Source organism: Lampris incognitus, chromosome 8 (assembly GCF_029633865.1).
Source record: "Lampris incognitus isolate fLamInc1 chromosome 8, fLamInc1.hap2, whole genome shotgun sequence".
Lineage (NCBI taxonomy): Eukaryota > Metazoa > Chordata > Actinopteri > Lampriformes > Lampridae > Lampris > Lampris incognitus.
Genome location: NC_079218.1, coordinates 14,896,864 through 14,917,961, shown reverse-complemented (window position 1 = coordinate 14,917,961; position 21,098 = coordinate 14,896,864). Strand labels below are relative to the sequence as shown.

The 21,098-nt window shown below is 44.9% G+C and overlaps 1 protein-coding gene across 1 annotated transcript in view; it reads left to right on the top strand.

The window, feature by feature from the left end:
* Positions 1-21,098, top strand: part of LOC130116286 (roundabout homolog 2-like) — a 153,437-nt gene that overhangs the window by 4,571 nt on the left and 127,768 nt on the right. The window contains exon 2 of the mRNA XM_056284208.1: positions 789-1,115. Coding sequence (XP_056140183.1) covers positions 789-1,115 — 327 coding nt within the window. The remainder of the gene's footprint in view (positions 1-788; positions 1,116-21,098) is intronic.

Below are 21,098 nucleotides of genomic sequence, written 5' to 3'. Positions count from 1 at the left end.
TTCCGACAGTCATCCTGGCTGGTGTTCGCTCTCCTGGACAGTGATTTTTTTTTTTTTTTTTTTAGTTTGGATATATGTGTTAGTTTGGATATAGGTGTTCTTGTAGTTTTGGGATATGTGTCTTTATCTTTGTGTTGCACTGCTGTGGGCTGGGGGAAACGATGTTTTGTTGAAATGTCAAAGTGTCCCTGATTCCTGAGATTGTTGCCTCACTCGGGTTAGGAGCAGGTAATATGAAGATAATCTGCCTGCATATAAATCCACCGACTGAGGGAGCAGAGAGAGTGGAAAAAAGGGATATGAGAGAGAGAGCGAGAATAACGAGAGAGAGAGAGAGAGAGAGAGAGAGAGAGAGAGAGAGAAAACTGTTTACGTTACACATTTGCAGTTTTATGCGCTGCAGAATCCAGTGCATGGTTCACTGCTACACATCCGCTGAGGCATGTTCGATGATGTCAGTTCTTGATGCAGTGTTTTAATGAAAAAGCGATTCAGCTGTAATGACTCTCTTGCTCCTCCAGTCTGGGTGTGAACATGGAGGTCCGACCACAGGCCTGGCACGTGTCAACTCCCCTGTTTCAAGACTTGAAATTAAACCTTTTTCTCAACTGTCATGTCGTAAATGTCCATATTTTTTATAAATCACATCATGTTCACACTGCTGCCATAGTACCTAGCATTATCTATAAACGTTAGCCTTATCCGAGGTGTAAAAGTAAAGTACAGTGCCGCGTTGTGCCGTTTTCTTAATTTAACTGCTCGCTCTTTCTTTCCTCTTCCCCTGTCAGGGTCTCGTCTTCGCCAGGAGGACTCCCCTCCCCGCATCGTGGAGCACCCCTCTGACCTCATCGTGTCCAAAGGGGAACCCGCCACTCTCAACTGTAAGGCCGAGGGTCGTCCTACCCCGACGATAGAGTGGTACAAAGACGGGGAGCGCGTGGAGACCGACCGCGACAACCCTCGCTCCCACCGCATGCTGCTGCCCAGCGGCTCCCTCTTCTTCCTGCGAATCGTGCACGGCCGGCGCAGCAAGCCCGACGACGGCAGCTACGTGTGCGTGGCCCGCAACTACCTGGGGGAGGCTGTGAGCCGCAACGCATCTCTTGAAGTAGCACGTAAGCCCGACACTCACTGCCTCCTCTTGTTTACTACAAGGTGCATTAATGTATGTCATACGCCTTCTGGCACGGAAACTCTGCCCTTGTCACATGCGTTACTTAGGTTGCTGTTGCTGTAAGTGTGTGTGTGTGTGTGTGTGTGTGTGTGTGTGTGTGTGTGTGTGTGTGTGTGGCTGCGTTAGTACCTGTGTGGGTTTACAACACCTGTGTTTGGTGTGTGTGTCTGTGTGTGTGTGTGCTGTGCAGGCATGGACTCGCGCTTGTGTGAAGTCAGCGGTGCCGCTTTGCAGATTGGCACGTCTTTCCAGAAATGGAACAGCTTGATCTCTCATTACTTACTTCATTGGCTCCCTAATAAGCTTAATGAAAAGGTCATAAAAATAAAAAGCTGATAGGTTGTTCTCGTTATTTGTTCTTAAAATCCTCCAGACTCTGTAATGTGGCACTTAGGAAAGGTGAGGTTAGTGTTTAATGAAGTGTGACATTTTGTGGATGGCACACTATGAGCTCTTCCTCTAAGTAAGATATGTGTGGCAGTCATCTGGGTACAGTTACTAACCTCTCAGTGTGTGTGTGTGTGTGTGTGTGTGTGTGTGTGTCAGTGTGTCGGTGTGTGTGTCGGTGTGTGTGCACTTTCATGCAGTCTCTGGCTCATGCACACTGATGTGCATGGGTACGGGCGTACTGTAAATGTTGGCACTGTGCATTTCTGTGGAAGCTATATATGCGTTGCTTTGGCAGTAAGACCTGATTGGATGACCAGTTGGAGTAATGCATGGGCAGAACTGTGAATGGCTCAAGGGACTGAGGGGAAAGAGGGCAGAATTTTAACTCATCCCACTCTCTCTCCCTTCTCCGTTTGGATTTGGATAGTTGCAGCCTGCTCCCAGCCAGTTCTCTGCCCGTGTGGGAGAAGGGTGCTTTGGGCTATTCACATTTCCATTATGTGCTAAACTGAGCTGATTTGGTGCCATGAACAAGATGCACACGCTCGCTCGCACAAATGCACACACAAATATCCGTGCACACATACACCTACACACACACACACACTCACACTGGGTCTATCTTTCTTTTCCACAGAGAGACAGAATACCAACAGGAAATAGGGGGAATCCAGTCAAATGATATTTATTTTTATAACTCACAACTCATGGAGCTGGAAAGCAGCTCGCTCACTAATAGTGCTGGGCGATATGAAAAATATTATCATCACGATAAACATGCAGGATTTTACACGATATCAATATATAAGCGCGGTATCGCCTTACATATTCAAAATACCACGTTTATGAAGCCAACTGACGTTTGCAGCATTGAGCGGTTTGGTAAAGTATGATATTAAGCCAAAGCCGGTTTACGAATAACACTCCCTCAAATATTTCTGACCACATTTAGTGAGAGATTTGGGTAACCTTTATTTTACATTTCTTTAATCGCCAGGTATTTGCTAGTAGATAAGACGGAAATAGAATATAGTTATTGAGAAAGTGTCTACAACGCTGCATAGCAAGTCCTAAATACTTTCCTAGTAAGTACTTAGAAGCATACTTGGAAAGTAGATGGCCATGAAATATTGCAATTAGGAAAGTTAACATTAGAAATATGAAGCAAATATGAATATAAAGTCATTAACTGGTGAGCACATGAAAGCCTACTAGGAAACAACACGGCAAATACATACCATTTAAGTACATGGAAACCTTTATGAGAACATGCAGTTATTAAAGTACTCAAATACATGGATAGTGGGATAGCGAGTACAGAGTTAATGCCCATTAGGTATATAATACTTACTGCTAAATACAAAAGCAGTTGGTGTAGACAAATTAACAGTCGTAATTGTGAAACTGCCTCGGTAATTAGATAAATATTTTCCTATAATTAAGACTATATGGCAACCTACCCGGAAAAATTATTGCCATAAGATGTAATTATTAGCAAAGTACCCATAAAATATTAACACTAAGTACTTCGTTATTACCCAATAATAATTAAATTCAAACCTACTGGGAAGCTAGACGGTAATAAAATACATGCATTATGGAAGTACTCAAAGAAACGGGTAGTGAGTACAAAGTAATTAGCCAGTATATTTACTAAGAAACACCCCTGTATATAAATGGCTATTACTATTGCAAAGAAAAGAGAGAAAAAACAAAACAAAAGATGGACGGGGGGCTCCGAGGTTAGATTTTGTTCAGCGAGGGCTGGCACGCTAGACAATAAAAACAAGGAAGTTACCAGAAACCAGCCGTTTCAGGTGCAACATCAAAACGAACCCCTCGGTACCCGGCGTCCCGCGAGTCCCCGTCAGATGGGGCATGCTGTTTTTACTTGGCGCTGCTGTCAACCGTCGTTGCCAGACTGATGGACTGGTCTCTAGACTCAGCAGATTGAGGGGCTCCACAGACCCTCCCCTTCCCCAACGCCATCACTCAAGAGTGACTCGCGACAAAACCACCAACTTGTTCTGATCTTCGGATAAGAAAATGTTTGTTTTATACCGCTTCAAAAAGCAATGTCAATTCTGCTTTCTGTTTTATCACAGTGAGATATATGTGGAATAAACAGGGGATTTCTGTTATCAACGCTGTTGATTGATTTCGTTTCCTCTTAGTTCTCACACTCTTTCTTCATCGGTATTGGTTGGTTTTGATTTTTTATTTTATCTTTTTTATTTTGAAATACTTTATTAATTCCCGTGGGGAAATTATGCTCTGCATTTAACCCATCCTAGCTGTGTAGCTAGGAGCAGTGGGCAGCCGCCGTGCAGCACCCGCGGACCAACCCCAGTTCGTCTTGCCATGCCTCCTGCAGGGGCACGGACAGGAGTATTAACCCTAGCATGCATGCCTGTTTGATAGTGGGGTAAACCGGAGCACCCGGATAAAACCCACCACAGACACGGGGGGTAACATGCAAACTCCACACAGAGGATGACCTGGGATGACCCCCCCCCCCCCCCAAGGTTGGACAACCCTGGGATTCGAATCCAGGACCTTGTTGCTGTGAGGCGGCAGCGCTAACCACTGGGCCACCATGCCACCAAGGGTCGGTTGAACCGGAAGTGAAGTTGATGAGCTGTGTGCTTCGCCAGAAGTTGAAATCGTTTGAGTTTTGGGAATAGGTGGGACACTCACAGTGCCAAGCTCTAAAAAGAGATCAGGTCCCTGCATCGGATCAAGATCTCAAGTCAAATTTATTTACAAAGCACATTTAAAAACAACTCGTGTTGATTGACCAAAGTTCTGTACAGACCAGAGCAGGTAGCGAAAACACAAATACAAGAAATACCGACTTGTAAAACAGGGCATATAGCTTGTAGGCAACATCAAACAACACATAAACAACATGTGGACACTGGGACAAGCCAGAAATCAGCCACATCAGGAGGATTCAAATGCTAGAGAATAAAAGCAAGTTTTGAGCCGGGTCCTAAATAAGAGTTGAGGGCGGGGGCAGATCTTATAGGGAATGAAATGCTGTTCCACAGTCTAGGCGCGGTCACCCCTGATCTTGAGTTTAGACACAGGACAGCCAGGAGTCCCAAGCTAGTCGCCCTGAGAGACCTGGAGGTGGAATAGAAGGTTAAAAGTGGTTAATAGGGTTAAAACAGGGTTAAAAACCACTGGGCGGCACGGTGGTCCAGTGGTTAGCGCTGCTGCCTCACAGCAAGAAGGTCCTGGGTTTGAAACCCAGGCCGTCCCAGGTCCTTTCTGTGTGGCGTTTGCATGTTCTCCCCATGTGCGTGGGGTTCCTCCGTGTGTCCCGGTTTCCTCCCACCATCAAAAAGACATGCATGGTAGGGTTAATACTCCTGTCTGTGCCCCTGAGCAAGGCAATGGGAAGAAGAACTGGCGTTGGTCCCCGGGTGCTACAGCTGCCCACTGCTCCTATACTATAGGATGGGTTAAATGCAGAGAACAAATTTCATTGTAACTGTACAATGACAAAATAAAGTGGCTTTCTTCTTTTCTTCGTAAAAGCTCTGTGATATATAGAAGGTGACCAGCCCATTTAGGGCTTTATAAACAAACAGGAGAACCTTAAAATCAATTCTGAAACGCACAGGCAGCCAGTGGAGAGAGGCCAGTATAGCGGTAATATGGTCTCTCTTCTGGGTACCTGTCAGGATTCTGGCTGCGGCGTACTGGACCAGCTGCAGGCGGGACAGGGACGACTGACTAATCCCGATGTACATGGAATTGCAGTAGCCCAAGCGGGAAGATGTAAAAAGTGTGGATAAATTTCTTGAGATCTTTGAAAGAGAGCTCTCGAGAAAGATCATGTCCTCTCCATTGAATAAAAAAAAAACACAAAAATGCTGCAAGCCCTTTTTTTACCGGTTTCCAGCGGACACTCGGCCCAAGTCTACCGAATACACTTTCACAAAGTTCCCTTCTTGGGCTCAATGAGAGCAGTGCTTTGCACGTCGGGGAGTGCGTGTCTCTATTTTATGATATGTTTGCTATCTAAGCGTTCCTACATCACCACCTATTTCAGTGTGGCGAATAACGGTGTGTTTTCCTGGTTGTTTTGGTTGCATACCTTGTGGAAAACTGTGACCCGGTGGTTTGAGTGAAATGTCTACTTTCCCAGAGGAAGAGTTGAGGAAAGATTTCCCTCAGTGCTTCTCCCCTCAACCTGCCTGTGACCCCCATGTCGGAGCCTGAGTGACGACCACTAGTGGCTCGGCTTCAACTTAAGTTGATCCATCATCTTCCCTATGTAGATCTGCGCCCTTGCTCAAGTAGGACCACATGAAAGAAGGAAAAGGCAGAGGGCATCTTCCTCCACACGAGCCGATAGCTTCAGAAATAGGAGCTTTTGAGAGCGTTTTGTCTGTTTCTGCCTCTGCGTCCTCTTCTTTTTGTCCCCCACGCCCCATATTACTCGCCTTTCTTCTGTCTCCACCTCTCTGCTTTCATTTCCTTTCTCTGGTTTATGATCGATATTTCTCGGCTCTTCTGGAAAGACTTTTGGGTCAGTAGCTGGGGTATTTGAGAGGGCACGCGGTTGAACTCGTAAACAAGACAAATGCCTGCCTCATGCCTGTACAAAACAATGGGCCTCATTCATCATTCGTTTGTAGGTGCAAATTTCTTCTTACACACCCGTGGAATTTGTTTAGCTCAAGGTTGTGCGACAGTCGGAGCAAAGCCTGATGGTTAGTTGTAATTCCTTCCCCCTAACATCTATTGTCTACCCCTTGCAACAAGCAATCATCCAGGCTTGCAAAGACATTAATGTTAGCCAACTGGTGTCTGAATTAAAGGGTTGTCCAGGTTCGACACTGGTCTCAGAGACAAACTTCAGTGCTACAAAAACACCATGCATCTTTATGTACGAACGACTGATGAACGAAGCCCGCCGGTATTACTGCTCATGCATCTGGGTAAAGGTGTATGTGCATTTGTCAGTGTGTGTGTGTGTGTGTCTGTCTGTCTGTCCGTGTTAACATGTCACATTGTAGGTTTTCTGATCTAAATTATTTTTAGTTCTGAAAGAGCAAAACTGTGCCCCACTGATATGAACATGTCAAGTCCTAAAGGAAAAATACTACAGCAATATTCCCATGTATTAGATACAGGATTACAGGATTTATAGACCCCCCACACACACACACACACACACTCCCATGTATTAGATACAAGATTTATAAAGCCCCCCCCCCACGCACACACAGTAGATAGATAGATAGATAGATAGATAGATAGATAGATAGATAGATAGATAGATAGATAGATAGATAGATAGATAGATAGATAGATAGATAGATAGATAGATAGATAGATAGATAGATAGATAGATGCTACAATATAACAAACTAAAGGCCTAAAAAGCTGTCTTGATGGTGACTAGAGTTCTGTTCTGGAGCAACCTCAGTGACCAGGTCCAGTGACTAGGTCCAGTGACTAGGTTGATGGAATGGATTGAAGGCAGACTGTGTGATTTTATAGCCTGACACTGGTACATGGGCCCACTCTCTGGTTCAAGCTACAGGTGAAACTCACTCTAGTTTGTAGCTCAAACAACATGACGCCATTGTAAGACTTTACAAGGTCACATCCGTCGTCGCCGGAGGAGCTGCAGTTACAGCGTCTTGATGGCATTACAGCCCTAACACCGTCTCTTAGCTTCCATGTCCTGGAGAGCTGGCTATGTTACTGCACAGGGCTACCAAAGAGCTTCCACAATGCTTGCACTCGGGTGGATTTCCATTTCAATAGGGATACTACGTCTAAATGCTTGTCGTTCTGTTTTCTACAGTGGCTGTACAGTAGGTGGACTCACACTTGGGGCTGAAAACTACAAGGTTTTTTTTTTCTTTGTTTCAAATCTCTCGCCTTGAGAAGCCTGAGCTGAGAAAGCGGGTGTGCTTCAAATCTTCTGTTTTTATGTTAACGCAGGTCGACACCTGCAGTTGGAGCTCCGGTCTTAGTTAATAGAGGGAACGGTTAGATAGCAGGAGTGAAGGTGAGCATGACAAGCAAGCTGCAGCCGACTGGCGGGGTGTTATCTTTTTTTGATGATTGCAATGTCTGTCGCTCTGCTGGAACCTGCCTGTAGCTACCTGATACCCGCACAGACAAAGAGAATATGATCACTTTTAAGATCGCTTGCCATTTCAGGCTTTGATGCACAGATCACTTTTTAGATCACTTGCCATTTCAGGCTTTGATGTAGTTTATAGCGTTGGAGTGGCGGAGACATGTTGATGTTATGATTCCGAAAGATGTTTTGTTTCTTTTTAGTAATTCATAGGTAGATACATTGTATATGCACAATATAATGATATATTATATGTACAACATATGAAATATATTGTGGCAATACATAGACGAGGGGGGGGGGGCTCCATGATTACAGCGCATGCTACGTGGTCACCGGTTCGATTCCAGCCGGGGACCTTTGTCCCATGTCGTACCCCTCTCTCTCCTATTTCCTGTCAGAGTTTCACTGTAGCTGTCTAAAGAAAAAAGAGAAGAAGACGGGTGTCCGGGTGGCGTGGCGGTCTATTCCATTGCCTACCAATATGGGGATCGCTGGTTCGAATCCCCGTGTTACCTCCGGCTTGGTCGGGCGTCCCTACAGAAACAATTGGCCGTGTCTGCGGGTGGGAAGCCGGATGTGGGTATGTGTCCTGGTCGCTGCACTAGCGCCTCCTCTGGTTGTTCAGGGCACCTGTTCAGGCGGGAGCGGGAACTTGAGGGAATAGCGTGATTCTCCCATGCGCTACGTCCCCCTGGTGAAACTCCTCACTGTCAGGTGAGAAGAAACGGCTGGTGACTCCACATGTATCGGAGGAGGCATGTGGTAGTCTGCAGCCCTCCCTGGATCGGCAGAGGGTAATTGGCCAGATACAATTGGGGAGAAAAAGGGGGAAACCCCCCCCCCCAAAAAAGAAGAAAATAATACATAGATGTGGTGATAGTGAGGACCAGGAGCATGTTATGTATGTTTGCATGTATGTATATTTGTGATGTGATGACTAGCATGCTGGGGCAGAATACAGATAATAGCCCAGGTACAGTCACAATCATATCAGCAACAGAGCAGCTGCCGTTCTCTCACCTTGAAACTGGAAGTCCTATTCTGACCCACTGTCACTCAGAAATACATGGGGCCCTCATTGGTCATAAATATTGCATAGGTTGCATTCATTGTTAGTGACATATTAACATTGGTTTGTTGAGAAAGACTCGAACATCATCTCCAATTATCTTGAATATCCTTGTTACACACTGTAACGAGCTTTTTCTTTTGTCTCTCTGGTTTTGGTCTACACTATACTGTGTGGGCATTAGACACTCTTTTACTGGTTTGTCTTCCATGGGAAGGGAGCAAAACTAAGGCAGCCTTTTGCCGTGGCTTGTGTAATTCAATAGATCCGGGCGAGAGCGCTGCATAATGGCATGATTCCTTCAGGGCCCACAGATCCTGCCAGGATTTCTGCAGCCAGAGTTGTCATGCAATGCTGCGGGTGGGAGCAAGTGGATAGATGAAACCGCTGTGAGGATGTTCTGACAAAGAGCCTCGGACAAATTACAGTGGTCTGTTTCTTCAGTAATCCACGCACACATCATAGCATTTCCTAATAGGCTACAAAACCCAGTGACTTGGAAAAAACTAGCTAGCTTATAGGGGTTGAGAGGCCGGCTCCCCTAGGGATTTTTTTTCTTTTTGGCTGCACAAGCTCACATTTAGATGTCTTGAAGAAACATGTGAAGGAACATTAATCGTAATGGGAAAGGCTGAGGTGACTGCAATAAAAAAAATTTCATCAACATCCAAGCAAGAGTATTCAATATGTGACGTCGCTGATGTCTGTTCACAAAATGATGCGGAAGCTTTGGCGCTCCGTGCCAAAATGTAAGTAGACTTTTACAGTAGAATTTTACAGCAATCGTTTCCCGCTTTCTTTCCCAGCGTAGCACACATGGTCATTCCCTTTATGATGCTGCTGTTGGGGTCTGGTTTAGTGCTGGGAACCATGGTCTACAAATCAGTTTTCGGGAAGAATTATCGACCCCATTTCCGGACCGTGGAAACGCAATTGGGCCCCCAAAAGCAAATGCAGCCATGATAAACAAATTGCAGCATCAATAACTGGCAACAAAAATGAGCAAATTTGGAAGTTATAATGCATTTAATTTGATTGGGGGGGGGGTGGCAATGAGAAGAACATCTTTTTGGAGCCAATCGCTACCCCACAGAGGATCATTGTTTAATAGATAGACCCAAACTATTTGGTAGTTTGATATTGATCTCGAACAGTCAGGCTTATCTTTTGAAAGCAGCAAACAAAACAAATAATATACCTTATAATATTTATGCATCTTCACAAGCAAATTAAACACCATAATCCTTGAAATTGTCTCCCTTAACAGACTATGTCACACAATTCTGCAGAAGACAGCAGCATTACAAATATATGCACCGATCAGCCAAAACATTAAAACCACTGACAGGTAAGTGAATAACATTGGTTATGTCATTACAGTGGCACCTGTCAAGGGCTGGGGTATATTAGGCTGCAGGTGAACAGTCAGTTCTCGAAGTTGATGTGTTGGAAACAGGAAAAATGGGCAAGCGTAAGGATCTGAGTGACTTTGATAAGAGCCAAATTGTGATGATGAGACAACTGGGTCAGAGCATCTCCAAAACAGCAGGTCTTGTGGGATGTCCCCGGTATGCAGTGGTCAGTACCTACCAAAAGTGGCCCAAGGAAGGACAACCGGTGAACTGGCGACAGGGTCATAGGCACCCAATTCTCATTGATGCACATGAGGACTGAAGCATAACACGTCTGGTCATGAGCATCAGATCTGGACCATGGAGCAATGGTAAAAGGTGGACCGGTCTGGTGAATCATGTTTTCTTTTACATCATGTGGATGGCCGGGTGTATGTGTGTCATTTACCTGGGGAAGAGATGGCACCAGGATGCACTATGGGAAGAAGGCAAGTCGGCAGAGGCAGTGTGACGCTCTGGGCAATGTTTTAGTCCTGGCATTCATGTGGATGTTTCTTTGACATATACCACCGACCTTATGAGAGACCAAGTACCCCCCCCTCCTTCATGGCAGTGGTATTCCCTGATGGCAGTGGCCTCAGGTGGTTTTAATGTTTTGGTGGATTGGTTTAGACATACATACATACATATATTTATAGTATATATATATACACACACACATACATATTTACACACACACACACACACACACACACACACACACACACACACACACACACACACGCACACACACCGATGAGCCAAAACATTATGACCAGCTGCCTAATATGCTGTGGTCCTCGGTGTGCCACCAAAACAGCAATGGCCCAATGAGGCATGTTCTCTACCAGACCCCTGAAGGTGTCCTGTGATATCTGGCACCAAAACATTAACAGCCGAGCCTTCAAGTGCTGTAAGTTGTGAGGTGGAGTTGCTGTGGGTCGGACTTGTTGGTCCAGCAGATCCCACAAATACTCAATCAGATTGAGATCTAGAGAATTTGGAGGCCAAGGCCAACACCTTGAACACTTCAACATGTTCCTCAAACCATTCCTGAACAATATTTGCAGTGTGGTAGGGTGCATTATTCTGCTGAAAGAGGCCACTGCCATCAGGGAATACCATCACCATGAAGGGTTGTATCTGGTCTGTAACGATGTTTAGGTAGGTGGTACGTGTCAAATCTACGTCCACATAGAGCATATTGCCCTTGTTCTGGTACACTTACTTTGGCTTCTTGTATGCTTCAGAATTCAGTTCAAGATCCTCCTGACCACATTCAAAGCCCTCCATGGCCTGGCACCCTCTTATATTTCTGAATTCATGACCCATTACTCTGCACCAAGGTTACTCAGATCTTCTGACCAGTTGCTCTTAACTGTTCCATGGTCCAGACTCAAAACAAAGGGGGACTGTGCATTTACCGTTTTAGTTCCTGCACTATGGCATCACCTCCCCCTTTCAGTCAGGTCAGCTGACTCTGCACCACAGTCTTAAAAAACTCTTAAAAACCCACTTGTATAGGCTGGCATTTTTATTAAGTTTCTTACTCTGCAATTCCTATTTGTTTTACTTGTCTTTTAATCTTGCTTTGTTTGTTTATATTGAACTTATTGTTGAGTGATTGTTTCCATTTTATAAATTGTATTTTTTACTTGCTTGTTCTGTACTCTTATCCATTTTATTATCAACTGTGAAGCACTTGGTAATTGCTGTTTTGAAAAGTGCTATATAAATAAAGTTTACTTACTTACATGGTAATTGGAACTTACAAGAATGGCCGGACCCAGGGTTTCCCAGCAGAACATGGCCCACAGCATCACACTCCCTCCACCGGCTTGTCGTCTTCCCACAATGCATCCTGGTGCCATCACGTCACCGGGTAAACGGCACACACATACACAGTCATCCGTCCACCCATCCATTATCAGGGTCGCGGGGATACTGGAGCCTATCCCAGCAGTCATTGGGCAGCAGGTGGGGAGACGCCCTGGGCAGGCTGCCAGACCATCACACAGGGCCGAACACAGTCATCCACGTGATCTAAAAGAAAACGGGACTTATCGGACCAGGCGACCTTCTTCCACTGCTCCAAGGTCCAGTGCCGATGCTCACACGCCCATTATAGGTGCTTTCGACGGTGGACAGGGGTCATCATGGGCACTCTGACCGGTCTGCAGCTATGCAGCACCATACGCAGCAGTGTGTGATACACTGTTTGTTGTGACACATTCCTTCCATAACCATCATTAAAGTTTTCTGTGACTTGTGCCACAGTAGGCCTTCTCTCAGGTTGGACCGTAAGAAATAGCCGTCATTCCTCGCTCATCAATGAGCCTTGGGTGCCCAAAACCCTGTCTCTGGTTTGTGGTTTGTCCCTCCTTGGACCACTGCCGGTAGCTACTCACCGCTGCTGACCGGGAGCACCACACAAACCCTGCCATTTCAGAGGTGCTCTGACCCAGCTGTCTGGCCATAACAGTTTGGCCCTTGTCAAAGTCGCTCAGGTCTTTACTCCTGCCCAGTTCTCCTGCCTCCCACATGTTGACTATACGAGAGCTGATTGTTCCCTTACCATCTACTCTACCCAGACCTTGACATGTGCCCTTGTTTGGAGATGATCAGTGTTATTCGGTTCATCTGTGAATGCTCATAATGTTTTGGCTCATCGGTGTACATGTGTGTGTGTGTGTGTTATTTTTCCTCACTTGGGGTTTCTCTTAATTATCACCCATATTCAATGCCTCGGCATGTACCAAACACGTCTATTTCTTTTCTCTGTTAGGGACAGGAAACGGCAAAAAGGCCGTGTCAGCGCATTGCAAAACATCCTTGAGAGAAAAGAAATTGAATAGCCTAACAGGCATATGGCTAGGCCTACTTTCGTTTTATGTTCTCAGTAATCTATATCCAATTTAATTTTCTTCATTAGAGCTCCTGACAGCCTTCGTTTGCACCTGAAAAAATTATATCGTAGCATAACACACCGTAAATAAATGGGCTTGTGGAAACACATGAAGCTGTAGTAATTACCTTTTAGAGAGGTTAATGTCTTGCCATCTTCACTTGTCTTTTTAATACTCAGGCAGGGGCCACGGGTTCAGGGGGTGAGGAGGCAGTGAATAGTCCCATGACACACACACACTGTAGGAATGGAGGAGGTGATAAATTCCTCTGGCCATTTGTCAGCTGTTACAAATAAGAAAGGATGCATCTGCCTCGGCAACTGTCCGAGCACACAACGTCTCCTCATCGTTGTCTCCCCCTGAAAAGAAAACATGATAGTGTATTAGTTGCATAATTTATGAAGGCTTGTTATTCTTGTACACTGCTTGCTTTAGTGCTCGGTGTGGGGCTTCATCGTTGTATGTGCTGGCTCCGACAACATCAGAACTTCTTCAGAACTGCAAATGAGAAACACACTCAACCATGTGCACCCACATCAGAGTTGTAGGCCTGACGCACAAACGCATACGCTCCAACCATACCACCTTTCAATTTCTTTTAAAGTGTGCCTAAGAACAGGGTAACTACTTACCACTTTGGGTGATTTTTTTCCCTCCCTTTTTCTCCCCATTTGTATCTGGCCAATTACCCCACTCTTCTGAGCCGTCCCAGTCACTGCTCCGCCCTCCTCTGTCGATCCAGGGAGGGCCGCAGACTACCACATGCCTCCTCCGATAGATGTGGAGTCGCCAGCCGCTTCTTTTCACCTGACAGTGAGGAGTTTCCCCAGGGGGATGTAGCACGTGGGAGGATCACGCTATTCCCCCCCCCCCCCGAACTCATGCACGCACACACGCATGAAGCTGGTGTGGATGGATGGGGTTGGAGGGGTTACGGGAGGGAAGGGGGAGGCAGAGAGAGTGGGAGTGGATTATTTCAGATGTGCACTTTCAAAAATCAAGACTCAAGATTCAAGAGCTTTATTTGTCACGTACACACAAGTACAAGTCCCGAGTGCAGTGAAATGAAAGAAGGTACGAACTCCAAGATGTGCAAGAGACAGGAGACAAATCTAGCTCACTCTTGCTCATTTCTCTAAAGATGTGTATTGTGGCTTTAACAGATCACATATTCATTAAAATACAGTCAGCAGGGGCGTCCGGGTGGCGTGGCAGTCTATTCCGTTGGCCACCAACATGGGGATCGCTGGTTCGAATCCCCATGTTACCGCTAGCTTGGTTGAGCGTCCATGTCTGCGGGTAGGGAGCAGGATGTGGGTATGTGTCCTGGTCGCTGCATTAGCGCCTCCTCTGCTCAGTCAGGGTGCCTGCTCAGGGGGGAGGGGGAACTGGGGGGAGTAGTGTGATCCTCCCACGCGCTACGTCCCCCAGGCGAAACTCCTCACTGTCAAGTGAAAAGAAGCGGCTGGTGACTCCACATGTATCAGAGGAGGCACGTGGTAGTCTGAAGCCCTCCCTGGATCAGCAGAGGGGGTGGAGCAGAGACTGGGACGGCTCAGAAGAGTGGGCTTAATTCATTCTAATTAATTAAGTACAGCTGCGGAGAAAAAGGGGGAAAAATCCACACAAAAATATATATATAGAGAGAGAGCGAGAAAGAGATATGTATGTATGTATGTATGTATGTGTTTTTATATATTTAGCTATAGATATAGATATAGATATAGATAGATATAGTCAACAGATTTAAGTTTTGTCTCCAGTTTCACTTCATGCCCATATCATCACTACAAGAAGTTCTTGTGTAGTTATTATCCATTTGTGGTTTATCTAGATGAGTAATTGCTTTAATTGGGATCGTTATCAGTTTGGTTAAGTGACGGTTTAATTGGGGCGCATGGTGATTTAGAGTCAGAGTATTACAAGAGGGAAGCCAAGAAGGAAATTACTGTAAGACAGAGACAGGTTGGAAGGTTCTGATATCTGGTCAGAAATGATACATTTGCATCAGAGACATGGTTCTCCCCAATTATACAATCAACCAGACTGGAAACCTGAGCGTTTCCCCCTTTGTCTGAATTTCTTGCACACTGTAGCTTGACATACATATTTGACAGCAGTGATAACATCGCCCATTTCACAGAGGAACGAGCCTACGTTCATTTATTATGAGTCTGGTTTGTGGGCTCGCTTGATAAATGGGCGCCGTGGTGCTTCTGACATTGATGCACCGTGTCAGATGGTTCTCGCTGTTTATCAGCGCAGTCCAGTATATCTTTTTAATATCAACAGTCGCCTGCTGTCAATGTCCACAGCCTCAGCCAGCCAGCCACCCAGTAAGCTATTTACGTCTTCAGTCTGTTTTATCAAACGCTGCAGCTGAGCACTAGTTCAGCTCAGCGTCCACAAACCGCTCCGTGACACCCAAGCCACCGGCGGACTAATGATCAGCGTGAGTGGCCGCTGATGGAATTAGGACAGATCCCCGTTACTTATAATCAGGGACACAAATACAGTAGTGATGATGTGCTGAAGGAAGGCACCGGAGAAAAGAGAAGATGAAGGGATCTTCATTAGTGTAAACAATTCAATAAACGACAACACACGAGTCCACTTCTATTTTTCTACGCTGAGGGTAAGAGATATACAGCCAGGAAGCCAGACAGTAAGTAATCAGCTCCTCTGTGTCCCAGCCAGCCAGCCAAGGCAGCCAGACGGGCAGTGTATCAGACAGATCTAATGTCTGGGCTACTTTTTTCCCCTGTGTACAGTGTTACCAAGGTTGATGCAATAGTGGAGTCATTTAAAGATGAGTTCTCTCAACAGAAACTGCGTTTTGTTGCACACTATCACAGAGTTTATGATTGGGACATGTATCACAAAGACACAGTTTTTTAAGATGTAGTTTTTAATCAATGAGCCCAAATCCACTAAAAGGCATACATTCACTAATGATTTCTAAATTACAAACAAAAGCATGCCTCTGTCTCTAATTTGGCAGATAATGTGCGGATACTTACAATTTTTCTCTCTCTGGGGCCCAGACTGTGTCTCCAATGCTGCATTGTGTGTCAGAGAAAAAGATGGAACAAGAGTTTTGTTTGCAGGCAAATTTAAAGTGGATTAATTGTACTCCTAATTTGAAAGTGAATCATAAACAATATTAATGACTTGTTCAGTGATGCTAAAAATAATGAACCAAAACGGAGTCCAAAATTGCACAGTTTCACTCAGTAGAGCCAGCAGTGGGACTCATTGGATCGGCATCCCTTTGTAAAATGATAAAAGTTCTGTTTGTGAGTCTTGTTGGTGAATCAGAATCATACGATGTGATCCGGCTGTGGGCCCTGGGTGGGATTGCACTGGTTTTGACAACAAGGCTTCAAGTCACATACAGACAATGCAGTCAGTCTGACTCCTGTCAGATGTGGAAGCAGGGCAGGCTAAGCTAACTGCTAGCCCATGCAGACCAGCAGTTCCGGTAACACCGAGGGCGGTCTGGCGGCAGCCTCACCTGGTGTTGACTGTGGTATTTTTGGTGTCGTTGTGAGGAGTGCGGGGAGGTGTGTCGAGGTTATCTGGCTGGGAGAGCTTGGTCTGCTGTGTCCGGTGGGCCCAGGGACCACGGCCCCCACCTGGAGCTGTGCCCTAGGAGCAAACACCGAGGGTGGTCTGACAGGACGTTGAAGTGGGGCAGGCTAAGCTAACTGCTAGCCCATGCAGACCGGCAGTTCCGATAGTCATCCTGGCTGGTGTTCGTTCCCTTGGACAGTGATTTTTTTTGTTTAGTTTGGATATATGTGTTAGTTTGGATATTTGTGTTCTTGTAGTTTTTGGATGTATTTTTGTCTTTGTGTGGGCTGGGGGAAACAGTAAAGTGTTCCTGATTCCTGATCGCTCAGTCGTGCCGCTACTGTACTGTAAGGTGCATTTAATTTCACAAATCACCATTAATCATGAATTTAATGTCATTCAGGATATGTTCACAATATCAGGTGGGCATTGTCCAAATCCTTTTATTTATTTATTTATTTGTCTACATGTGATCACAAATCTGTATTGGTTTTTTTTTTTTGGTTTTTTAATGAGCAGTGTGAACACAAAATGTATTGTGATTTTTATTTGATATTTTCAAATCAGGGGCCTCATTTGTGCACAAATTTGTTCTTGCACACTCATGGAATATTTAAGCTCTCAACTTATGACAGAGGCAATGCCTGGTGGTTATTCGTAACTCATTCTCCCTGACATCTACAGCAACTATCCACCGAGCACGCCCCGATTTCTATGTGACAGCTATGTGTTAGCTCTCATGTACCCTCAGAACATAGCTTGCTAAATATAGCCAACTTGTAGACCAAACTGTTTAATTCATTAGGACACATTATGACTTTAACTGCCCAAAATACACAACACAAGTCCATATATTGTGCTAGAATATTATTGTTTTTGTTTTTGTAGGAGCTATTTAGGCTAAGATTTAGATGTACCAAACTCTCACTTTTCAACCAAGTTTAACTAGGTTTTAGCCATTTAGGCAAGAGCCAAGACAGCTTTATCCTTGAGGTTCTTTCTGGGCAAGAACTGGTTGAAAAGTGGTAATTAGTATATGATAATGGAATACTAGACAATTCCTGCGGAAATTGTGAAAAGTGACATTATATTGACAGTGACGGTGCATTTTTCCACCTTTCATACAAGAGGAGGAGACAGAGTCAGATAGATGGTCCAGAGCGACCGCCAAGAAGCAGACAAGCATGTTGATATGTCATTTGTGCAAATGGAGCAAGAAATGACAGTTACAAGTTCAATCAAAATGTGTCATCAAACTGCTCTCTCTCTCTGTCGCTCTCTATCTCTCTCTCTTTCTCTCTACATCTATCTATCTATCTGTCTCGCAATCAGGGGTTGCTAGGCAGTTGCTAGGTTGTTTAGTGTGGTTTCTAGGGAGTTGGTTGGTGGTTGCTATGGTGTTCAGAATGGTTGCTAGGGTGTTGCTAGGTGATCACTAAGGTGTTCTGGCTGGTTGCTAGGGGGTTGGTAGGTAATTGCTATCGTGTTGTGGATGGTTGCTAGGGGGTTGCAAGGTGGTTGCTATGGTGTTTGGGGTGGTTGCTAAGTGGTTGCTAGGTGATTGCTTGGGTGTTCAGAGTGGTTGCAAGGGGGTTGTTAGGCAGTTGCCATGGTATTGGGGGTTGCTAGGCGATTGCTGGGGTGTTTGGGATAGTTGCTAAGCTGTTGCTAGTGTGTCCGGGTGGTTGCTAGGGGGCTTCAAGGTGGTCGCTATGGTTTGTGGGGTGGTTGCTAGGCAGTTGCTGGGGTGTTCGTGGTGGTTGCTAGGGTGTTTCTAGGCAGTTTCTAGTATGTTGGGTTGGTTGCTAGGTGGCTGCTAAGCAGTTGCTGTGGTATTTGGGCTGGTTGCTAGGTGGTTTCTATGGTGTTTTGGGCGGTTGCTAGGGTCTATCTATCTATCTATCTATCTATCTATCTATCTATCTATCTATCTATCTATCTATCTATCTATCTATCTATCTATCTATCTATCTATCTATATATATATCCTTAATTAAATGAGTGGTTCCACTACTCAATTAAACAGCATGGTCTACAGTGGACTCCATTTATCTGGATATATTCTGAGCTGGATGAGAGTTAACACGTAGCCACCATGCTGAATTTGGGTCTAGTGCTCAATGGGCAGCAATCATCCAGGCTTGCAAAGGTATTGTCTGCCAACTGGTGTCTACACTCAGGGGTTATCCAGGCTCTTCACTTCCTCTATGAGACAAACTTTAGGGCCAAACTATTTTGTGTACAAGAGTGTACAAGAACAATTTTTTTGCATTAGAAGATTTAAATAAATGAGACCCATGATTTTGGCCATTTTCGTATGTGGCCCTAGGTCAGATGTCCAATCTGTGACGATGTGATAGCGGGAGCTGCCAGATCAGAATTGGTGTGTTGTTTTTACACTGCGCAGGTGCAGCCCTCTGTCGTCATCACTCAGTGTCGACAGCAGTGACTTAAACATTGGAGGACAACAACAGCGACAGGAGTCAGTAGAGAGAGAGAAGTTCATTAGGTGATTGGTGTTTTGGGAGATGCTTCTATTCAAGCGAGGCTTGAAGGAATGAATCACATTTTTGTTTAGTACACATAAAGCAAGATAACATGAACGGCTGCACCGCTATTTCATTGGTTTCCATGATAGAAGGTCTCATAGATCCTGCGTAGTATGTTGATGTTCATACATGCATGCAAGCCATGCATGTGACCTTATTTTTTATTGTAAATATGGGCATGCAAGTCCTTTCTGGGCAGAGCTCTTTTTTTACTGATGTCGGATATGGGTCAAATACAAATACAAATATGAGTCGAGGTGAAGAAAGAAAAAAAAGAGCATGAAGGCTTGTAATGTGAATAAAGCCTCATTGACAACTTCCCAGTTTAGTTCCAGCCAGCCCTCTGTGTTCAGGAATAGACTGAGGATGTTTCCTGTAAATGGATAGGCTGGTTGAACCGTGCCATCTGTTACTACTCCAACGTCCCTGTTGTGTACTTACCCCCTGCATACCTTCCACTGCTTTCCTCTCCTCAAGCCGGTTCCAAACGTGCCGTTAAACTGGGTTTCTGTCAACAAATATTGCCTACTGAGATTATACGAGTAAATTTAGTATAATCTGTGGGCTGTCTTTCCATCCCGCAGCCATCCATAGTCATGCATCTATTTGACTGGCGTTCTTATAACTTGGAAAATTTCAGTGTATTTAATCAAATCTAATCAAGACTCTATCCAATTATACGCAGCTTTGTTTCATTTTCATATATGAATGGAAAAGTTCACGGAGAGGATGAAGACAATCGATGAATAGTAATTTCTATGATTTCACTGATGTGTCTCCAGTTTGGCTCATTGTACGAGAACTATCTTTCCAGCGCAGGCACGAGGAGCAAAGATTTGAAGTGCTCTCGCTATGCCTGGGATGCCACCGAGTTTAATACCGTGAAAGCCTTTAAGGATGAAAACGATCACGAATGAGGAGCTGGAGACCTCAAGACGAGCTCACATGTTCCGACGAATAAACGGCGGTGAGAATGCCCAAGAGACTTTCCCCAAAGTAAGTGTGCAGCGTAATGTTCAAATTAGATGAAAACCCACCATCATGTCACCAAAATGCGGGTTTTTGATCAGTGTAAATGTTCTCGTTAGATCGTCCTCTTAATGAGATTGATGGCGTCCCGGTGCTTGCTTGAATTTGTGAGCGCTTATTGTAATTGCAAACCAAAGCAGTGAATCACAATTATAGCAACACATTTGCCTTTTTCGTGGTGATTAAGTAGCCATACTTTTATTGCAACATTATTGAATGGATCCATTTAGGGTTGTTTTTGTTTTTTGTGATAACCCATTTCATTTGAGGGTTTCATGTACCAGAGCTGCCCAATTATAGCAATGCTTTAAAAAAGGAAGTATTCAGCTTTGTTCCTCTTACCTTTTGGTCGTCTTATGTTGATTACACTGCAGATACAGTGGTGGCCAGAGCATGTCACTGGAACTAATTTGTGTTGTTTTTTTGGCTGAAGATGGGGAGATAAGGGGCTAGCATCTGGTGCTAACTGGACCATGCTTACTCCTTGGAGGTCTGTGGATTGTGATGCTTGGTAAGTTAGCTTAGGGCTAGCATCTGGTGTTAATTGGACCATGCAAACACCTTTAAGAGCTCTGGTGCACTTTCTTACAGTTGGTTGGCGCAGGAGCATATGCCTGGTGTGAGCGACTAACTATGCAACGCCATAGCTTCCTTATTTTCCCAAGAAGCGACTCTCTCTCCCTGTGTCGGATTTTAAGATACAAGCCCGTGATTGGATCTCTATCACGGGTGTAAATTTTTTCTTTCCTATCATAGAAAAAAAAAGTTTATTTCTGAGAAAGGAAAGAAAATTGATTAAAATTTGTGTAATCAAAATTAACAACCTTGTGATTTAGACTATGTTGGGCAGATTTGTGTGTCAAATGTTTGTTTTTTTGGGGGGGGGGTTTGCAATGTAATGAATT